This window comes from Cydia fagiglandana, chromosome 7 (assembly GCF_963556715.1).
Source record: "Cydia fagiglandana chromosome 7, ilCydFagi1.1, whole genome shotgun sequence".
Classification (NCBI taxonomy): Eukaryota; Metazoa; Arthropoda; class Insecta; order Lepidoptera; family Tortricidae; genus Cydia; species Cydia fagiglandana.
In genome coordinates, this window is record NC_085938.1 from 9,361,127 (window position 1) to 9,382,149 (window position 21,023).

Consider the following 21,023-nt stretch of genomic DNA (forward strand, 5'->3'; position numbering starts at 1 on the left):
ATCTTGTTCTCTTTTGAAATATTGGTAGTTTTCTATTCTTTTGGCAGCTACTACAGTTTACGTTTTAATTTTTAAATACTAAATATTTGTAATAAAGAAATTATGTACCTCTTTATAAATGATTATGTACCTCTTTACAGCAAGTAGAAGTTACATATTTTAAATATTAATCCACCTACGACTTATCGATGATAAATTTATCGGTTTCATTTTCTCAAACACTCGTTTTTGCATCAAAAATTTCTATGTCTGTACATAACACAGCAGTTTTATATTTACATTTTATTCTTGAATACATATCGAACACCTAATCAATCATACTATGCAAGTAATGTTATTGTCTATGGCCTCTAACTTTTCTAATAATCTATAAAATAAAAATAAAATCGAATTACGGGTATTGCTATGGTCAATACACATCTAATTGTGTCAAAATATTTTTTATACTCGTAATGTTGATATCCGGAGAGAAATATTCGAAGAAGCGGTCTCGTGCCAAAGTAAAATTTCGTTGTAGGTATAAGATTAGTAATCGATAAATAAATAAGAAATGAAATAACACAGGTACAAAATTTATTAAAATGTTTGGGTTTTCCGTAAGAGTTGTATTGACGTTGTAGGTAAGTAGACAATGGCGTATGAAGTCAAGAAGGTTTGGGCAAGGTTATGTCAAGTCAAGTTCAAGTTTGCGCCGCGAAAATCACTCGAAGATTCAGGATACAAGCAAAAATGTTCTGCTGGCAGACGTAATATGTATACGTCTCGTCCCTATGACATTTTTGGTTTACTTTGTGTTCAGATGTCACTATGTTAAAGATGAAAAATGAAACACGAAAATGAACCGTCTGATTTCACCTTTATGAATATGGGTGAACTTGTTACAGTACTGTTTGACAATTATTGTATAAACTTACCATCATCCAGGAATTCTTTGGTTAGCGTAGAGAACTTTCTCGGGTCGTTTCCGAACTTCACTTTGACTTCCTCATGCCCGTAGTCCACCCTGCGAAAATATTAAAAGTGCTCAAAATTTTTCAACATTTTAAATATTTTTTAATAATATTATGGAAAGGTTTATAAAAGTATTTTTATTTTTTCCGGTGTTCAAACGATATAAATAACGATTTAAAAAAATAAAGAAAAGTGATGCATAAGGCTAATTATTTATGTTATAACTTATGACTCTTACGAGTACGTATAATTGAAATATATTTTTCGGAACCAATATAAATAAGGGTACGGCTAATATTAAAAGAGATTTCAAAATTTGTCATCAGGCCAATTACAACCAGTACTCGTGTAAATTAAAAATAACAACAAATTGCAATGAGGGTGTAACTGAATACGAGTAGTATAAAATGGTGTATACTGCAACTCGGTTGTACTGCTCAAATCGTAGCATTTTACAAGTACCTACAATTACACATAATGCGGTATCTGTGTACCATCGCCCACACTGTTAATTGACAGTTCGTACACCTTATTACAAAGGCATAAGGTCCATATGTATAGATAGGCAGTTAAGAGTGTTGCTGTTTGTAGAGTCTGTACGGAAAGAGAAGAGTCGTGCAATGTATTGGGTTCAGGGCTCGGAAACCGTTCTCATTAGTCAAACCGGTTTCTTTCATTCGCCCGGGAATGAAAAGGATTTCGTTTCCGTTTGCGGTCACCGGTTAAAGAACTGTTCTTTTGAGATAACGGTTTCCGCCATATACGTTCTCCTTTCGTTCTTGAGGAGCGAAATTAACCGGTTAAATTGAAAATATCGAAGCGAGATAGAACGTGCAAGTATTGCTATCTCTTTCACGTATGACAACGAGTTTAACCGAGAGACTTCGAAAGAGTAACCAGTATTATATCGTTCCCTGCGAACCATAGAGTTCCGTTCCCTCTTCTCACCGGTTAGGAGAGAGAACGTAATTTGTTAGTTCGCGTTCCATCAATTAACCGGTTTTTTATGAACGAAATAATATAACTGTTTTGGAACGATATTAACAGGTATTTCAATACCGGTTCCGAGCCCTGATTGCGTCCCATACACTCCACGAATCTTTTCTTTCCGCACAGACTCGTGTAGTCTGTGACGTTAAGTAGTAATACCTGAAGACCCTCGGCCATTGCGGCCACGGGTTGTCCTGTCCGCGGGTGGGTTTCGGCTGCGGCAGGATTTCAAACGTCGTGATCGACTTGGCGCCTTGCCGGAGCGATGTCGCTATGCAGTCGCATCTACATAACAAAGTTACCATAATTAACTAATTTGTATTATTATTACTTTAGTTTTAATGTTTAAATTTATAAGTATATACTTAGTTGTAGACAAAAGCAACCGATTAAATCTGTCAACCGACTGAAGCATACTTTAGTTATAACATAATATGTTATTGGTCGCCGCGACACAGGCGTGCCTAGTGCGGTTACCAATGTTTATCAACTTGGATTGTAATAACTTTTTGCTTAATAAATATTTTTCCATTTTTTTCAATTAATAATAACACCTACTTTGAATGTAGATATTAATGGAAATCTAATAGATACCTCCTACTACTAACTTAGTAAATTGGTAGTTCAAGAAATGATAGGTATACATAATTCTTTTTACAGTACATCTGGTGCTTCATTACGACACAAGGTGCTATAATAAACACATTATGTATATTCTGGTCTGAGCCTTTTGTTTATCACACATAATGCTGAACCCATAGTTACCTTTGATCTCGACTACGATACATAAACGTGTATTCTATTCAAATCAAGGTGAAATTGTCTCTACTGTGTTAGTTATATTGGGCATTTTCCGCAAATCGACAACCATTGTGCCTAATAGCACACGTGTATTTGCGTGAACATAGAATATGGCTATGATTTGTCCGAGGGGTTCTACTAGCTTCTATTAAATTTGCAATGCATGTAATGTATGTTCCGGTCAAGCTAAATTAGACCCATTTCCTATTTTTTGATTGAGCTGAAACTTTATAATATGTAAGTTGGGTGATAATGCAATATTATGGTACCATCGAGCTGATCTGATGATGAACACAGGAGGTGGCCTGACTTTGTGCTTGGGTTGTTAGAATTGTCTCAATGAGTATTCGTAGCCAGTTAAAAGAAAAACATAGTTCTTAAACTTATTCCAAGTAGGATCAGATGATCACTTCTTCTTCTTCAACCTAGCGTTTTCCCGGCCTGGCGCCAGGGTCCGCTTTCCTGCTCAATCTTCTCTACTTTGCCCGGTCTTCGGCGTCCAGGTGTGAGATTGTTCTCTTCCATGTCCGCTATCACGACGTCCAGCCAGCGCTTATCGCAGTTGATCATATTGCTTAAAAAAACTCACCCAGTATCGCCTCCTCCGATAACAAGCACATTCTTGTCCTTGGCGTTGAGTTCCGGCAGCTCCTTCCCGTGGTGCAGCGGCGGGCCCATCTGCTTCTTCTGCCACGACTCGAGGAACTCCATGGCGTAGTGGATGCCGTTGAGCTGCCGGCCCTTGAGCGGCAGGTCACGTGGCCACGTCGCGCCCATGCAGAGCACCAGGGCGTCGTATCTGGGGGTGGGATTGATTAGTTAACACTGTGAAAATGTAGGTTGAACCAACAACTTTTTTTCACTAGACTTATTTCTAATTTTCTTTGTTTTTCGTCAATCTGGGTGAAGCTAGAAGGGTGGAAGCCGAGATTCTATATTTAGCGGGAAACTATGTAATTCTTGAGGATTTTTATCATAGATATGAATAATTGTGAAATAGAAAAAAAAACACGTCGCCCCCGATGTACGCAGCAGTGCTGCACCAATACTTCTTAAGACACATCATGGGGAAGGATTATAACAGTCATCCGACTCGACCATTCTGCTTCTACACATGTCCTAACCGTTGTACTCACTCGTTAGCAAGTTCGGTGGCGCTAATGTCCTTGCCCACGTCGATGTTGCATTTGAACACGATGCCTTCAGCCTGCATCAGTTGGACACGCCGCTGCACAACCTCCTTGCTCAGCTTCATCGTGGGGATGCCGTACTGCAGCAGTCCTCCGGCTCGGTCGTTCCGCTCGAACACCGTCACCGAATAGCCCGCCTGTTTCATATAGTATTACAATACAATACAAATACCCTTAATTATCGTGGGTATCGGGTCGGTCTTTCTTATCGGGTAGTATCGTGGGTATTGTGTATTACAATAAACAAGTAAACAAAAAATTTTAAAAACCGGGCAAGTGCGAGTCGGACTCGCGCACGAAGGGTTCCGTACCATAATGCAAAAAAAAAAACGGTCACCCATCCAAGTACTGACCCCTCCCGACGTTGCTTAACTTTGGTCAAAAATCACGTTTGTTGTATGGGAGCCCCATTTAAATCTTTATTTTATTCTGTTTTTAGTATTTGTTGTTATAGCGGCAACAGAAATACATCATCTGTGAAAATTTCAACTGTCTAGCTATCACGGTTCGTGAGATACAGCCTGGTGACAGACGGACGGACGGACGGACAGCGAAGTCTTAGTAATAGGGTCCCGTTTTACCCTTTGGGTACGGAACCCTAAAAAACAAGCTCCTATCTCTTACAAAAGCTGCGTATTTATCAGGCTCCGATTCAATGTGATTATAAACCACTATAATAATAAAATCTTCCGCTTTGCTGTACTGTACCTTAGTTCAGTAGAAATAACAAATTAGACAAAGGGCAAAGAGTAAAGACTTTGAACATGACTACGTTTGAACTACGACTAAAAATAGTCGTAGTAAACATTTCAAAGCCATATTTAGCATTACAAGATTATATGTGGCCCTGAGATAGTGTCGCTACAATTAGCATACATAATGGCAATAATGCGCGTACCTCCCGAGGGTAATTTTGATAGGTAATATTAATTTTTAATTTTAGGGTATTTTAACTGTAGTCACAGAATAAAATAATAGTACTAGGTACAGAAGACTCACTCTCTAACAAAACGCGTCTATTACGATCAGCACAGATATGGCCGCTAGGTGGCGACAGCGCCACGCGCGGCTTATGGCTTTCCCCAAAATTGGGGTGGAACGGATGTACTTTTAGCTACCTGTAGCAAAGCGACGAAATCGCGGAGTGAGCCACGCCTGCTGTAGTTAGTTTTAGTATTATATTCCTGTTCTTGCGTGCTTCATGTATGTTTAATCAAAGAAAATGTTAGTACCGGACCGGCACAGAAAAAGTAATAGGACTGCCGTACAGAAAGGAAACTAAACTTCCTACAAAACAGAAGTTTGACAGCAGTTCAGGGACGAATAATGCTGTCCCTTTCTAATGTATGGCACTATCCCTTTCGGCAAATTAGGGTTGTAATTATCTGTGGTAGCGCACGCAAAGTGACGTCAAGTTGTGCCAACCCTAATAATTGCTCGGAGCAATGCTGTGCCGAACGGACCCGAGAATGCCCGAACGCTCTAGTTTCCTACCCCTGGTACCAGTCATGTCAACGACTAATTTGAAAACATTGTTTAGGTATTGGAATGCTACGAAATGCTTCGTCCTTATATTCAAGTAAATATGTTATTGTAGGTATTCAGAATATTTCTTGCATCTTTAAAAATCTTTTATGAAAGTTTTGTGGTTAAATCATTTATAATTGCGAAATCTTTCCTTCTTATTTACATCGGTGACATTTGATGACTTTCAACGTCTGTCGTCAGTCTCTTTGGCAGTAAAATAAATAAATACCACTGAAAATCTGCAACATGGCGAAGGCCAAATAAAACCACCGTAGAGAAATTGCTAAATATAGTTTGTCAAAGGACTGTCTCATTTCAATCATAGACAGGGAGAATCATACTATCTTTGTCTTACACTTAGTACTAACACCCAAAAGAAAAGGATGATATAGTTTTCCTGGTTCTTACTGACTGACAAATTGGTTTGACCAACTATACCTTGTTAAGTTGATGCGCACAAGCTAGGCCGGCGGGACCGGATCCGACTACTGCGACTGTCTTGCCATTGCGATGTTCTGGGATCTATAAGAAAACAAATAATAACCTAATGAATAACCTAACATTAACAAGTACCTATGTACATATATGTATTTCGATATACGTATGAAAAAACATTAACGCTTCTACTCATATTTATCTATTATAATTAAAACATCAACGAAATTATTCTACGCCTAAGGCATTTTTCTTTTACGTATTTTTAAAATACTGTACTTAAAAAGGTGTATTAGGTGAAATATGGCTGAATTACCGAGTCACGTTTTCATGTCTCGGAGTAATTAACAATGGAGCCGCCATTAACAGGCATTCCCCTCTGTCGAAAATAGGCGGCCAATGGTCAACCACATGTCAACCATATGTATGGACTGACGTTTGTCTGATATGACGTACCTATACATTTGATGTGCCCCTCCCCCGCAAAAAACGGCAGACTATTTTGTACCGAAAATTTTAGACATGGCGTCTCCGTTGGTTATATCCTCTAAGTATTCATGTAGTAGAATAAACGCTTTATTTTTTATTTATCTTATATAAATAGACGTAATCCCTCAATAAGCTCAATAAGGCTTGTGTTGTATAGAGAATAATGTACAATGTGTACCTCTGGGACGATCCATCCGTTTTCAAAGGCGTTGTCGATGATCGCGCACTCGATGTTCTTGATGGTGACCGGCGGTTCTGAAATGCCCAGCACGCAGGCTCCCTCGCAAGGCGCGGGGCATACGCGGCCGGTGAACTCTGTGAAAAAAAAAATTAGGCGACATCTTACGACTTACACAGATCAACCTAGCCCCAAACCACCCCAAAAAACTAAGCAAAGCTTGTACTATTACATACTTAGGGCTTGTGCATAAATCACGCGAGGTTCGAGAGAGGGGGTGGGATCACGAAAAAATCACGACAGATCACGTTGGGGGATAGAGAGATAAGGAAACTTCACGTGTATTTTTCTACAGTGAACGAAACTAAGAAAAATTACCTACCACATGGGTAGATACTTTTTCTCGGTTTCGTTAAACATAAATCTTAACTCCGTACTTTAAAATAGCGAGTCTATTTAACAAAATTTTGGAGCGCGTGGCCTTACCGGTCGGAGAAAAATTTCAACAAAATAAGGGGAATCAAAAAGTATCTATATATAAATACTTGTATACATAGAAAGCACCCATGGCTAAGGAACAAATATCTGCGCTCATCACACAAATATATGCCCTTACCGGGATTGGAACCCAGGACCATCTGCTTCACTACCCACTAGGCCAGACCGGTCCTCGAATAAATTATCCTCATAAGACCCAATGAACAGTACAAAGTACACTTCGAAAGAATCATTCATAAAGCAAATAAATTCATTGCTTTCTCGAACAAACCAAATCCGCTAAGGTTAACAACAAGGTTAAGGCTATAGAACAACGTTCAAACTAAAAATATGATAATTTTGCACGGTGGACCTTACGAGGTTACAGGTGTACCGTTTAACTTAGGCGGTTGTAAGTTATTGTCAGCTACGGATCGTATGACGACTTATTACCAAAAATTGGCTCCCCCTTACTAAATAATCACTCGCAACTTCTTTACCAACTGCCAGAGATAAGTAGTAGACTTGTAGGATAGTGACTGTGTCCCTAAATCTGACCTAAAACTAAACTACTTCATAGGTAATTATTTGAATCCACCGTCATAATCATAACACTTTTGACCTATTCGGGCTATTCACGTAAGTAGTAGAATCAGAACCTAGGGTCTTTTTTGCAGTGGGAGCTTTCTGTAGCTATGAGGTTTAACAAAGTTCCACCCGGGTCTCATATAGTCCAGTGCGCAACTTATAAGACAAAGGTGGCATACTTTGAAGTAGGTAGTTCATGCCTCACACACACATAGGGATTGCAATCCGGTCCGGCGGATCCGGTAATCCGGCCGGATCCGGCACATTTTTCATGATATCGGATCCGGAAAAATTCACCGGATCCGGTCCCGGATCCGGTAAAGTGAATCAAAGCGCTAAAATATAAAATAACAGCTTAAAACACTGCTAAAATTTAAAAGTTGACGCCAGTCTTCTAGCCGACGAAATATGTGTCGTGAGATTTCCGTGCACCGTAAGTACTGGATTGGTTTATATTCAATTTATTGTGTTGTTACATTGTAATTTAATGTACATGTTCTTTCGTTTTATTTTGTACAAACCATTTTAGCCCACTTATAATAAGTGTTATCTGCATTTAAAAAATAATGAATAAATATTTATAAAATTAAATAGAGAAATATATGTTGACTTTTGACGACCGGTCTGACCTAGCCAATGGGTAGTGATCCTGCCTGTGGAGCCGCGATCCTGGGTTTTCGAATCCCGGTAAGGACAATTATTTGTGTGATGAGCACAGATATTTGTTCCTGAGTCATGGTTGCTTTCTATGTATTTAATATTAAGTATTTGTATATTATATCCCGGTCCCGGATCCGGTAAAGTGAATCAAAGCGCTAAAATATAAAATAACAGCTTAAAACACTGCTAAAATTTAAAAGTTGACGCCAGTCTCCTAGCCGACGAAATATGTGTCGTGAGATTTCCGTGCACCGTAAGTACTGGATTGGTTTATATTCAATTTATCGTGTTGTTACATTGTAATTTAATGTACATGTTCTTTCGTTTTATTTTGTACAAACCATTTTAGCCCACTTATAATAAGTGTTACCTGCATTTAAAAAATAATGAATAAATATTTATAAAATTAAATAGAGAAATATATGTTGACTTTTGACGACCGGTCTGACCTAGTCAATGGGTAGTGATCCTGCCTGTGGAGCCGCGATCCTGGGTTTTCGAATCCCGGTAAGGACAATTATTTGTGTGATGAGCACAGATATTTGTTCCTGAGTCATGGTTGCTTTCTATGTATTTAATTTTAAGTATTTGTATATTATATATCGTTGTCTGAGTACCAAGTAGTACCAACAACACAAGCTTTCTTGAGCTTACCGTGGGGCTTAGTCAATTTGTGTAAAAATGTCCTATAATATTTATTTATTATTATTATTTATATGTTATTTTGTTATTATTATGCTACTAAATGTACTTACTTGTATAGGTATACACGTTTATTGATTTTGTTTGCTAAAACTAAAATGGTTGAATTGAGAGCACCTTTTTGTTGGAAATGTGGGTTGGGCTATAGATATTTTAAGAGAAAAAGAAGATTTTATTTGTGGTTAAGTAATGAAAACGTTGATTTTTGAAACTTAAAACAGCCGTCATCGAATTAAACTGTTGTGAGACATACTAACATTGAATAATTTACGGTTTAGACTCACTTGTTTTTAGTCACTCGCGCGACATGTTTCGGAGAGCCTAGGTCTCTGTTAAGACAACCCGTTTTATTAATCCATTAAAAAATATCCTTAACTTCGCATATAACGCTAAAAACATGATAAAATACGCGACTTGATGAATTTTTTATACGCAATACCAATCCGGCCGGATCCGCCGGATTGAGGCCAAAATCCGGCCGGATCCGGCCGGATTCAAAACCAGTCCGGATTGCAATCCCTACACACACATGAATCACATCATATCGGTTAACTAACTTACCAGGGAAGTTGTTTGTCTGCATGAGCTGTTTGAGCGCCTGTTTCCAGTCTCCATTGAAGACGAGCTCGTTCCACTTGGGTATGATGTTCCCCAGCGGGCAGCCGTGGCCGGACTGGCAGAAGGGCACGCCGCACTCCATGCAGCGCGCGGCCTGCACGCGGAGCCCGCGGCGCACGTGGTTGAAGTTGTAGATCTCTTCCCAGTCGCGGAGGCGCTTCTCCGCGGGCCGGTAGATGGAGGTCTCGCGCGGGTATTTTATGAAGCCCCTGTAGAAGAAAGGTTAAATAAGATCATTTTTATATCATTTGAGTATAGTTTTAATCCAATAGTCTTAGGCCCAGTTGCACCACCCACATTAAACACACTGATTAACGTTAAACAGGAGTAAAATATGAAATTTAGCGAACGCTTTAACGGTGACAGACGGTTTGGTGCAGCCTCGATACCTTTTTCCTCGTTGCCGTTGGCCTTAACCTCGGGCGCCTGCTGTATGGCCATATTGGCCATCTGTTTGAGCGCGCGCTGGAACACTAACAACTATATTCCATACCTGGTCTTATCGAGAATCTTCTCCAAATTCTTCTTGTCCAGTTCCACATCTCGCACCGCCTCCTCTATATCCGCGATGCCGTTCTCCTCCTTCCCGTTGGCCTCGACTTTAGGCGCCTGCTGTATGGCGAGCTGTTTGAGCGCGCGCTGGTATTCGTATGGGAACACCTTTACGAACTCCTTGGCTGGCGCTGGCCAGGTCTCTAATAGCTGTTTAGCTATTAAAGATCTGTGAAGGAAAGTTTGAAGATTATAAGACAGGTGATGGACATTTTTGATTTTTTGTTACATGTGTTGCCGTAGATACTAGATATTCGTTTTTACGCAACTTTATGTGACTTCCATACCTACTTAGAAAAGTTAGTGACCAACTAGCTACAACGATACAATTAGCAGAAACTTTGGGAACAAAAATTTGGGAACATTGTCATAAATATTTCAAAATGTTTGAAAGCCCTGAAGACCAATTTTAAAATTTATCCGAGACATTCCAATATTCTGAGATTTAGCAGAAGTATTGTTTAAAGAAATGAGCAATTGAGCAAGAGATAAATTAACACGAATCCAAAAAATCTCAATTTTAGTAATTTCTCTTCAGCACATCAGTACGACTAACACTTGTAATAGTTGTAATTAATTAATAACACTGATAAGTTGGTATTCCACCTGTCCAATTTCTTGGTCCAATATGCATTACGTGTCACTCTCTCACTAAGTAAAATGTGAGAGTCTAATACGCATTGGACACGTGGAATACCACCCTAAGGTAAATATAATTGGATCGAATTGAACAGACGGGTTCAGTGGACATAGGAGAAAAAAATATATAGATTGCTCACTCCATACATCAGTTTTGGTAGATGTAGCACCGACCGGAAAGTCTAATGCTCAACAACATAAGACCTCCGGTCGTTAAAATTCCGGTCGGTGCTACATCTATTGTCAAAATGCAGTACTGATAATTCCGCTACTCGATGCTAGATGTCGACTATGAGAATAATAGTCGTTTTGGTACCAAAACTGATGTATGGAGTGAGCACTCTTGTCTTAATATATTTCTCTATGATTGAGATATCTACTCACCCCGTATACTCAACGAATTCCTGCAGCAGGGTCTCGACGACTTGCAGGTCATCTTCCAACTCCAGCGGGAGCATTTCCACCATCTCGGGGTTGCACTTGCCGCGCTTGAACGAGCCGTCGATGTCGTACACATACGCGATGCCACCTGCGGCACATTAGGATGTTGAAGAGTTGATTTCATAGCGGTTTAACTGCTAATATCTTGGAGACCGAGCTTTGCTCAGAAAACATATAAAAACTCAAAAATGCGCGTTTTACCAGAGATAAGACCTAGCTAGATCAATTTATCGCCCCCGATAACCCCCATATAGCAAATTTCATCGAAATCGTTTGAGCAGTTTCCAAAATAAGATCCCCGAAATATATATATAAATAAACAAGAATTGCTCGTCTAAAGGTATAAGATAGATCTACCGTTTGACGGAGGGACTTGGTAAATTACTCAGTTACGGACTGTATACAGGACAGTTTGCAGGTAAGTAGCACGTGCGGTTCTACTTAACAATAGACAATAGGATTAGCCGTCGAGCTCTATTTGAAAGCTACACACTATACCAACAGTGTACCCGACAGTCGGGTTCTTGGCCCTGAATGTGTTAAGAGCGTTGGTGTTTGTACCCACCGCTCATGCCGGCCGCGAAGTTGCGTCCGGTGAGGCCGAGGATGAGCACGGTGCCGCCCGTCATGTACTCGCAGCCGTGGTCGCCCACGCCCTCCACCACGGCCGTGCAGCCGGAGTTGCGCACGCAGAACCGCTCTGACGCGATACCCCTGGATAAATCCCCCCAATGTTACTTCATCATCATCATCTCAGCCATAAGACGTCCACTGCTGAACATAGGCCTCCCTCTTGGGCCTCCATTCGTACCGGTTGGAACCCAATGTTACTTGAACATTCGAAATACACAAAGCGAGTACACAAGGCGTAAATATGTATCGCAATTTAGGCGTATGCTACTGAAACTAACGAAATCGACGGTACAGTTTGAAATTAAAATAACTAACCTGCAAAACGTAATTCAAGACCAAAAAAAGTAAGACAATGTTGCCACTCCAATAATTTGTTTGTTAAATAGTAAATTCCTTTTCATAAATAATCACGCTAAGATAATTGATTTATTGGTAATTTTACGCCTACGATTTAAAAAAGTACTTTTATTTACTTATGTTAAAAAGTAAAAAGTGCAACATTGTGTTACTTTTTTTGGTTTTCAATTACGTTTTGCAGTATAAATTAAAACTCGCTCTAATATTATAGGACCACACATCTTCCGACCTTCCGATGCATTCCGAGGCAACTGTCGTCAATATCAATCATCAACCGCGCGTACGTCGGATAAAAGCCGTCGATAAAAGTCGGAAAAGAGCCTACGCACATCAGCTTGAAATACTGCTCATAATTTATTTGTGTTGTATTCACCAACACCAAACAACATGATCATTACTAGGTATGTATTATGAAAATACGTACCTAAAGTAGGCCCTTCCAGAAGTAGCTCCGTACAGACAGACGTTGCCGACAATAACATTGAGATGAGACTCGAACGGTGAAACTTTTGGTGGGTAAATAATCACTTTACCACCAGATAAGCCCTTACCTGTAATCAAAAATAAACCAATGAACATTTAAGTAATATTTACTGCAGTTTACTGTACTGTAATTTAGGCAACATTGACAGTCGATGTGCTTAACACAGGTTAAATCGACGTAAATTAGCGATAATGACCAAATCCACAAAAATCATCAACAAATTCAGTCGTGAATTCCAAATTCCAATGATGATTTTTGTGGATTTGGCTGTGTGTGACGTATAGCTACATACCAACATAGTCGTTGGCGTCGCCCTCCAAGGTGACCGTGATGCCTTTGGAGAGGAAGGCGCAGAAGCTCTGCCCGGCCGAGCCGATCAGCGAGATGTTGATGCTCGTGTCGTCGGGGAGACCGTTGTCGCTGTATTTCCTATCAATCAAAATAACAATTGTAATTGACTTTTAACGCAGACAAAGGAGTACTTATACTTAAATGTGTAAAGGACCTATAAACATTATGCGCTAAATCTGCCAGCCCTACTAGTTGCTTGTCTCATAGCATAGTATAACTTACATGGCGATATGGTAGGAGAGAGTGCAAGTGAAGATGCGGTCCTCGTTGGTGATCTTCGTGGCGATGTCCACGTGTTTCTTACTGCCATCGAGGATGCCGGCGCACTGCTCGATTAGTCGGTTATCTCATAGCATAGTATAACTTACATGGCGATATGGTAGGAGAGAGTACAAGTGAAGGTGCGGTCCTCGTTGGTGATCTTCGTAGCGATGTCCACGTGTTTCTTACTGCCGTCGAGGATGCCGGCGCACTGCTCGATTAGTTGCTTGTCTCATAGCATAGTATAACTTACATGGCGATATGGTAGGAGAGAGTGGAAGTGAAGGTGCGGTCCTCGTTGGTGATCTTCGTGGCGATGTCCACGTGTTTCTTACTGCCGTCGAGGATGCCGGCGCACTGCTCGATTAGTTGCTTGTCTCATAGCATAGTATAACTTACATGGCGATATGGTAGGAGAGAGTGGAAGTGAAGGTGTGGTCCTCGTTGGTGATCTTCGTGGCGATGTCCACGTGTTTCTTACTGCCGTCGAGGATGCCGGCGCACTGCTCGATTAGTCGGTTGTCTCATAGCATAGTATAACTTACATGGCGATATGGTAGGAGAGAGTGGAAGTGAAGGTGCGGTCCTCGTTGGTGATCTTCATGGCGATGTCCACGTGTTTCTTACTGCCGTCGAGGATGCCGGCGCATTGCTCGATTAATTGGTTGTCCAGTCGTTTCTCTAATTGGAAATCCTGCGAAACAAGTGCGCATTGAGAGCCTGAATTATAAGAACTAAATTTTTACGAGAAGTATATAAATACACTCTTATTTTATTTAACTTAGTTTTTTAGGATTCCGTAGTTACATAGGAACCCTTATTTAGAGTTATTTTGGAGCGTGACCACTCGAATATGTAAATAATAATAATTACATATCATTGGTGCCGTTATGTTTGAAATAATCTAATTCTAAAGCGTCTGTTTGCAAAAATGTGTCTCAAAAGACCGGCTACTTGACTAGCAATTAATCTTAGTCCCACCTTATTGATGGGATGGGAAGTGATGACAGCCCATGGTTTGTGATAAGCTATTGTTTTAAAACGACCTAGTTCGTATTTGTTAGGAAATCCCCTGTAATCGCCTGTTGTACTTTTTGTATGTGCAATAAAGTTTAAAATAAATAAATAAATAAAGACTGCGGGGTATAAACACTGCTAGGTAAAACATGAACTAACCTGTGACTTGGATCCTCCAATAATATTGACGCCGGGACGCATGTGCAGGGCGTTCTTCAGAATAAGGCTCAGATTGAGAAGCCGAGCCTTGGGGTTCTCGTTGTTCTCGCGCACTTTGAGCAGGTCCGTGCGCCCGATCAGGTCCTGGAACCTGCGCACGCCCACGTCGGCCATGTGCTGACGGATCTGGTTCAAACACGAATTACTTAGTTAAAGCACAGAATAAATAATAGTACTACCGTACAGAAACGAAACTTCCTACAAAACCGAAGTTTGACAGCGGTTCAGTGTCGAATCATGCTATCCCTTTCGGCTATTTAGGGTTGTCAAAATTCAAGTGATTATCTTATCTGTGGTCATGCACGCAAAAGGAAGTCAAGTGGTGCCAACCCTAAAAATTGCTCGGAGCAATGCTGAGCCGAGCGGAGCCGAGTTTGGCCGAAGTCAGGAGTTTCGCACCCCTGGTTAAAGTTCAAAATATTATGTTGTAGAATGCTTCTAAGCTCCACTCGCACCATCCCACTAGCCCGGGGTTAAGCTGTTAAACAATTAACCCAGTGTCAAATTGTACTCGTAACCATGGTACTTACTGGAGTCAGTTACGGATCGCTGCCATATATGACCCAAAAACTTTTTATTAAGCTATGAGCTTCATCACATATGATCTCTGAGTAATTCTAAGCATTTCTAGCCTCGGAGGCGATAAGAAGCGTGCGTCTAGTCGAGGAGGGCGGGGTAAAAGATGGCCGCCACCCGTCATCATTCAAAAAAATCTGTTCTGGTCTTGGTGGCTACTAGGGCAAGTTTGGTATCATTTTCGTATAAACCGAAGACGTATAATTCATTGCTGATATTTGTTTTTTTCAGCTTCATAGTAATTTTGCAAGAAAAACGTAAAAAGATAAAAATTTGGGATGGAGGTTTTTGCTTTGAGAGCTAATAACTTTTGTATAGTGGCCAAAAGTGTCTTACAAAAAATACTATAATAAAGCGCAATTTATGCAGCTTCTAAACATATACATGTTTAGTAATATCCTACTGCAAAAAGATGGTGAAAAAATTATTAAATGACCGCAGCGCGGGTAGTTGGACTCTCGCTAGGCGGCGTTTATCTTACAAAATGGTCGAGTACGAGTATCTACGTAGGTAACTATGCTTACTTTGCTAGATTTTATGATGACGAATAAAATGCTTTCTGTATATTTAATGTCCGCAGTTTCCAGTACACACAATTCTGGTATAGGTTAAAAAAATAGACACAGGTATCCCCATGTCTAAAGAGGAGGGCGGCTCGCTTAACAAATAAGATCATGTACAACCGCAATTTCAGGTTGGGTTAGGTTAGGTTCGTTAGTTACCTTTTATCCCTCAGAGCAGAAAATAGAAGCCCCGCGAGGCGGGGCTTCGTTGGTTTGTCACCAAGTCATACTTGCATAACCTATATTAGTATGACAAATATACATAGCTGTTATGATTTCTAAATGTAAGCTCTCCGCATAATAGTTATTATGTGTTCCGTACTCCACATCGGATATCTTCATTGAGAGAGTAACGCGATCGTTGACCAATGATGCCGCTAGCGTCTATGTAGTCGCTCCGCCCCACGCCGTGACGTAGTTCCGCTTCCACTTCCTGCGAACCGTTGCTCGCTTCCCGCTACTCGCCACCGCCATGTCTTTGTTTCGTCGACCGTCTTGACCGATGGTCCGCAAATATTTTTTGCGTATATTTTTGCAGCATGGTGCTTTAACATTTCCGATCCAAAGCTCGGTCGATTAAAATAGTGAGATATGGCAGAGATCGCCACTATTAGTCTTTTGGCGGTCTCGCGATCGAAGCCATCGAACGGTGCTTTTCGATTCTACCCACTTTTTTCTTGCTAAATTAATTTTCGCATTCCATGCTGCTAAAATCGTTACCGTTAACTCGCATTTTCGAGATCGAAGTAGGAAGTGCGTCAGTGGTTTTTGTTAACAAGTGGTAACAAGTCGCTCCGCATCGGAGAGGGAACGTGCGGTCATCGTGCCTGCGGCGGCGGGGGCGGCGCGACGGCGGACGGCCTGCGCGCGCCGCTGCCGGGGGCCGCGCTTCGCTGATAAGGAGGTTTGGATTGTCTCGAACCATCCGGTGAGCCAGTTTAAGATATTCTAGAAGTTACTTCGTCACTCGCGGAGGGTTCTCAGGCAGTAGCCTGGGAGTACCTCGTGTTGTGAGTTGCGGCGCCACCGGGGCGCCCGTCCCCCGGCGCGGGGGCGCGGGCCCGGCGCCCGCCCCCGCCCGCGCGCGCCGCGTCTTTCTTCTGCTGTCGTCCAAGGTGACTCCGAGACACCGCGACGCTGCGGGCCACGGTGGACGCCTCCAGTCCGCAGGACTCGGAGAGACGTCACACGCCCGCTCCTGTTGCTGCAGTCGCGGTGCGGACGCCTCCAGTCCGCGGGACTCCGAGAGACGTCACACGCCCGCTCCTGTTGCTGCAGTCGCGGTGCGGACGCCTCCAGTCCGCGGGACTCCGAGAGACGTCACACGCCCGCTCCTGGTGCTGCAGTCGCGGTGCGGACGCCTCCAGTCCGCGGGACTCCGAGAGACGCCCGCTCCTGTTGCTGCAGTCGCGGTGCGGACGCCTCCAGTCCGCGGGACTCCGAGAGACGTCACACGCCCGCTCCTGTTGCTGCAGTCGCGGTACGGACGCCTCCAGTCCGCGGGACTCCGAGAGGCGTCACACGCCCGCTCCTGTTGCTGCAGTCGCGGTGCGGACGCCTCCAGTCCGCGGGACTCCGAGAGACGTCACACGCCCGCTCCTGTTGCTGCAGTCACGGTGCGGACGCCTCCAGTCCGCGGGACTCTGCGAGTCGTTACACGCCCGCTCTTCAGTTGCGGTGCGGACGCTTCCAGTCCAGCGGGACTCCGAGAGATCCGCGTGGCTCTGCGAGACGTCACACGCCCGCTCCTGCAGCTGCGGGCGCATCGCGGGTGGATCGCGCCAAGGTGAAGGCGGACCGCTTCTGCGTCCCGACTGCTCTAGCGGAAGGAAGGTAAGTTACGTGTAAGCAGTGGAAATGCTACGAGTACAGCGACGATCGCCGCGTTGGTTGTCGCCCGTCATGACGTCGCTGGTGACCTACGCGCCGGTGGTGGCCACCACGATGGCACCGCCGAGGGCAACAGCGTCGCCGTGATGATGTGTGCAGCTACGAGCCTAGCCATCGGCGCCTCCCGTGCCGGCGCACCGGCGCCTGTCGAGCTGGCCGCCACGACGGCGCCTCTCGCACCTGAGCCTGGCGACGGTGGCCGCCATGATGGCGCCGCCCGCTCGATGACGCCGCCTGCCCCCCGAGCTGGCCGCCACGATGGCGCCTCTCGCATTACGCATCGACGCGGCGGCGGCGGCTGCCACAATGGCACTGCCCGCCACGATGGCACCACCACCTGCGCACTGGCGCCTCTCGAGCTGGCCGCCACGATGGCGCCTCTCGCCTCACAGCAGTGCCTCCCAGACCAGCCAGCCAGACGGCGACCGCCTCATGCACCGGTGCCTCCCGAGCTGGCCGCCACGATGGCGCCTCTCGCATCACGCACCGGCGCCTCCCGAGCCGGTGGCGGCGGCCGCCACGATGGAGCCGCCCGCCTCACGCGACAACGCCTCTAGAGCGGGCCGCCACTATGGGTCCTCGCCTCACGCACCAGCGCTTCCCGAACCAGTGGCGGCCGCCATGAGCCGCCCGGCCTCAGGCACCGGTGCCCCGAGCCGGCCGCCACGATGGCGCCCCTAGCTCCACGCACCGGCGCCTCCCGAGCGGCGGCGGTTGCCACAATCACGCCGATGCTGTCCACCGATGCTGCAACTACGACGATGTCGTCCCTTGCTCGCTGGGCGCCACAGTATCAGTTTTGTCCTGTCCACATGGTTCCATTGAGGTACGCAGGCGCCTATAGCTATGGTGCAGGTATAGGTATGGTATGGTACAGCACGAACAGACCGCTAAGCTCTTGGTTTCGGTTAAAGAATCCTCCGGCGACGGCAGACAAGGTCGTAAAGAGCCCCGTCCTAGCGCGGCTCGACTGCCCGGAGTTGAAAGCGGTAAGATATGTCGATACTCAGGGAAAATACGTCGTGTTCCCGGGCTTCATAAAGGTGCTGATCGACTTCGCTGTGTCGCTTCGAAGTTCCTACGACTTCTCGAGGCCATGGAGTGGTCCAACCGGAGAACAGCTAGCGACAAGGCCCTGTGCGACCGCTCGAAACCGAGGTGAAAGGCATCGAAAAGGTCTGCAGACTTCACATAATTATCTCTGCTTGCTCGCGCTCTCCAGCTTAAGTTCCGTCTTACAAAGACGAACTCGTGCGAAAAGCCATAATAAACAAAATGGGACAAATAAACCCGCTGCGCCTGAACAAGCTTGAGTTTCCGGTGCTAAGAGAAAGGGGCCAGGAGGACTCCAGCAGTTTCCATCTGTCTATATTCGACCTTATCGAAACACTTTTGTTACGCAAAGCGCCAAAATCGATTTTAGACTTGATTTCATCAGTTCGATTTCCTTAAAAGCATGCTACTAACTCGATGCCCTATACTAACTCGATATAGGGTGTCTCTTCGGATAAAGCGAATTAGACCATCACGCTCCTAGACATTACGTGGGACACGCGGCACAACACACCGATTGAAAGTTTTCTTTTTCACGACATACAGGCCTGCCTTGCTGCAGAGTTTCTCGCAGAAATGAGACCCAATGCCTTCTGTTCAGTCTCAAATTCGCAAACTTTAGTTCATGGAGGAAGGTGAAGCCTTCGCAGTCCCCAGCAACACGGAGCTGCCGAAAGCCTCGCACCACTTTCTTCCTCATCTTATGCAAGCAGTCCGTTACAATCTCCAATATTGGTAGACAATGTACGAGGTAAGGCCCTTTCAGCGAAGAGTAACCGTTAACGGGCCGCATCTGCAGCGCTGACGACAGAAGTGTAAACATACAACCGCACCGGTACAGTATACATAAAACGACGGCGACACTACATCCCTTCCGTTACTACGGCTGTCGCAAAAACTGCTGATGCCAGCAGATCGTCTACAGGTCGCGCTGGTTGCTTGCTACTTGCCAGGTCGGTACAACCCCCGAGGGCGACGGTTTATCAAGAAGTCACTGCGCGCCCGAGTGGCAGCTGCGCCCAGCAGCCGCCGAGACTGGCTTCACCTGACAGGCGCCTTGTTGGCCGGCCTCCGCTTTCGAGAGCCCTCGCACTGTGCCACGGTATTTCTTAACAGACTCATTGAACTGCTACCACGACCTTTGACAGCTGCCTGTGAGACTTGGCATGGATGTCTCCACCTCCCAGCCTAGTCTGTGTACTGCGACGGCGTGATAAGGAGTCTTAAAGCAGCTGTGGTAAGCTTGCAATTTACTGGCGGTCCTAGTGAACACAACGTCAGACCGCCCTCCCTTACGAGTCAACGACCTTAAGAATGAGGCGTAGCTCCTGTCAGATAGGACGCTCTAACACCGAGCTGGCGGGATCAGGAGTGACATCCGCTACTGGCGTGACTGGCGCATGCATATAACATGCCAAGGTCTAACGCTACGTAGCGAACGAAACGCAACTGTCACTGTCTCACTAATATGGAAGAACCGGATATTCCCGATTCCGGTACTGTGTTTGTATAGAAAACAGCCCCTAGATCGTCCCCTTGTCTAGGCTGCATGTACGGCCACAATGTAGAAACGGTCTTTATGGTGCATCAAAAATAAGATCAACTGCCAGGTATCTCTATCCAGTGAAGTAGCGAGCTATCTCAGACGTCTATTTCTATTATTCATGTTAGCTTTCAGAACGATACTCGTTCATAAGCCTCTCACAAGTGCTGTGTATGAACCACTATCGGACACTATGCCTTCTTCCAACGCCATTAATAGCGAGACCAGCGCCTCCCAAAGCACCAGCTTGGGACGCGAGACATCTACTTGCCCTAATTTAAATAGCCCTACAACGTTAGGTACGTTAGAAGAAGTACGATAGAATAGCTGCCGCACTTTTGCTGTTAGCATCAGGCAGCAGGGTCAATGACCTTACTCTACTACACTGTAGCCCGGGCAATTACATAGATAACTTTAACGCTATTATTTTGTGTCCGAAATTCGGCTCTAAACCAGATAACGTGTCTTACCGACTGGACTCTTAGAAGCTCCGGAATAAAGTATAGACCCAGTATAAGTAGGTAGTCTGGGTACGTCACCTTGCGAGAATTACACAAAATGTTAGGGGACACTTCGCTTATTTCTTTCAGCCACAGTCTCATCCAAGCCGGCCTCGCCTACGATTGCTTTTGATCCACGATGTACTTAATAACTAAATTGGCTGGAAAGCTATTCACTTAGCGATATTTTCGCTTATGTTAATTGGGAACATGACTCGCCGAGATTCTGCGGATCGGATGCGATTTCGAATGAGAATTCTCTTAAACCAGTTTAACGTCAGATTCGAACCTGAGATTACAATTTCAATTCTCAATTTCCTGTAATTCACATTATAACG

The 21,023-nt window shown here is 44.2% G+C and overlaps 1 protein-coding gene across 1 annotated transcript in view; it reads right to left on the reverse strand.

Annotated features, from left to right (window-relative positions):
* LOC134665860 (uncharacterized) overlaps nt 1-21,023 on the reverse strand; it is an 89,499-nt gene that overhangs the window by 7,472 nt on the left and 61,004 nt on the right. Inside the window, exons 27-40 of the mRNA XM_063522893.1 lie at nt 14,501-14,686; nt 13,870-14,018; nt 13,005-13,141; nt 12,653-12,779; nt 11,804-11,952; nt 11,182-11,326; nt 10,100-10,327; nt 9,550-9,815; nt 6,562-6,698; nt 5,898-5,981; nt 3,879-4,069; nt 3,332-3,541; nt 2,101-2,226; nt 915-1,003 (exon numbers count right to left, since the gene is read on the reverse strand). Of these exons, the coding sequence (XP_063378963.1) occupies nt 915-1,003; nt 2,101-2,226; nt 3,332-3,541; nt 3,879-4,069; nt 5,898-5,981; nt 6,562-6,698; nt 9,550-9,815; nt 10,100-10,327; nt 11,182-11,326; nt 11,804-11,952; nt 12,653-12,779; nt 13,005-13,141; nt 13,870-14,018; nt 14,501-14,686 (2,224 nt within the window). The remainder of the gene's footprint in view (nt 1-914; nt 1,004-2,100; nt 2,227-3,331; nt 3,542-3,878; nt 4,070-5,897; nt 5,982-6,561; nt 6,699-9,549; nt 9,816-10,099; nt 10,328-11,181; nt 11,327-11,803; nt 11,953-12,652; nt 12,780-13,004; nt 13,142-13,869; nt 14,019-14,500; nt 14,687-21,023) is intronic.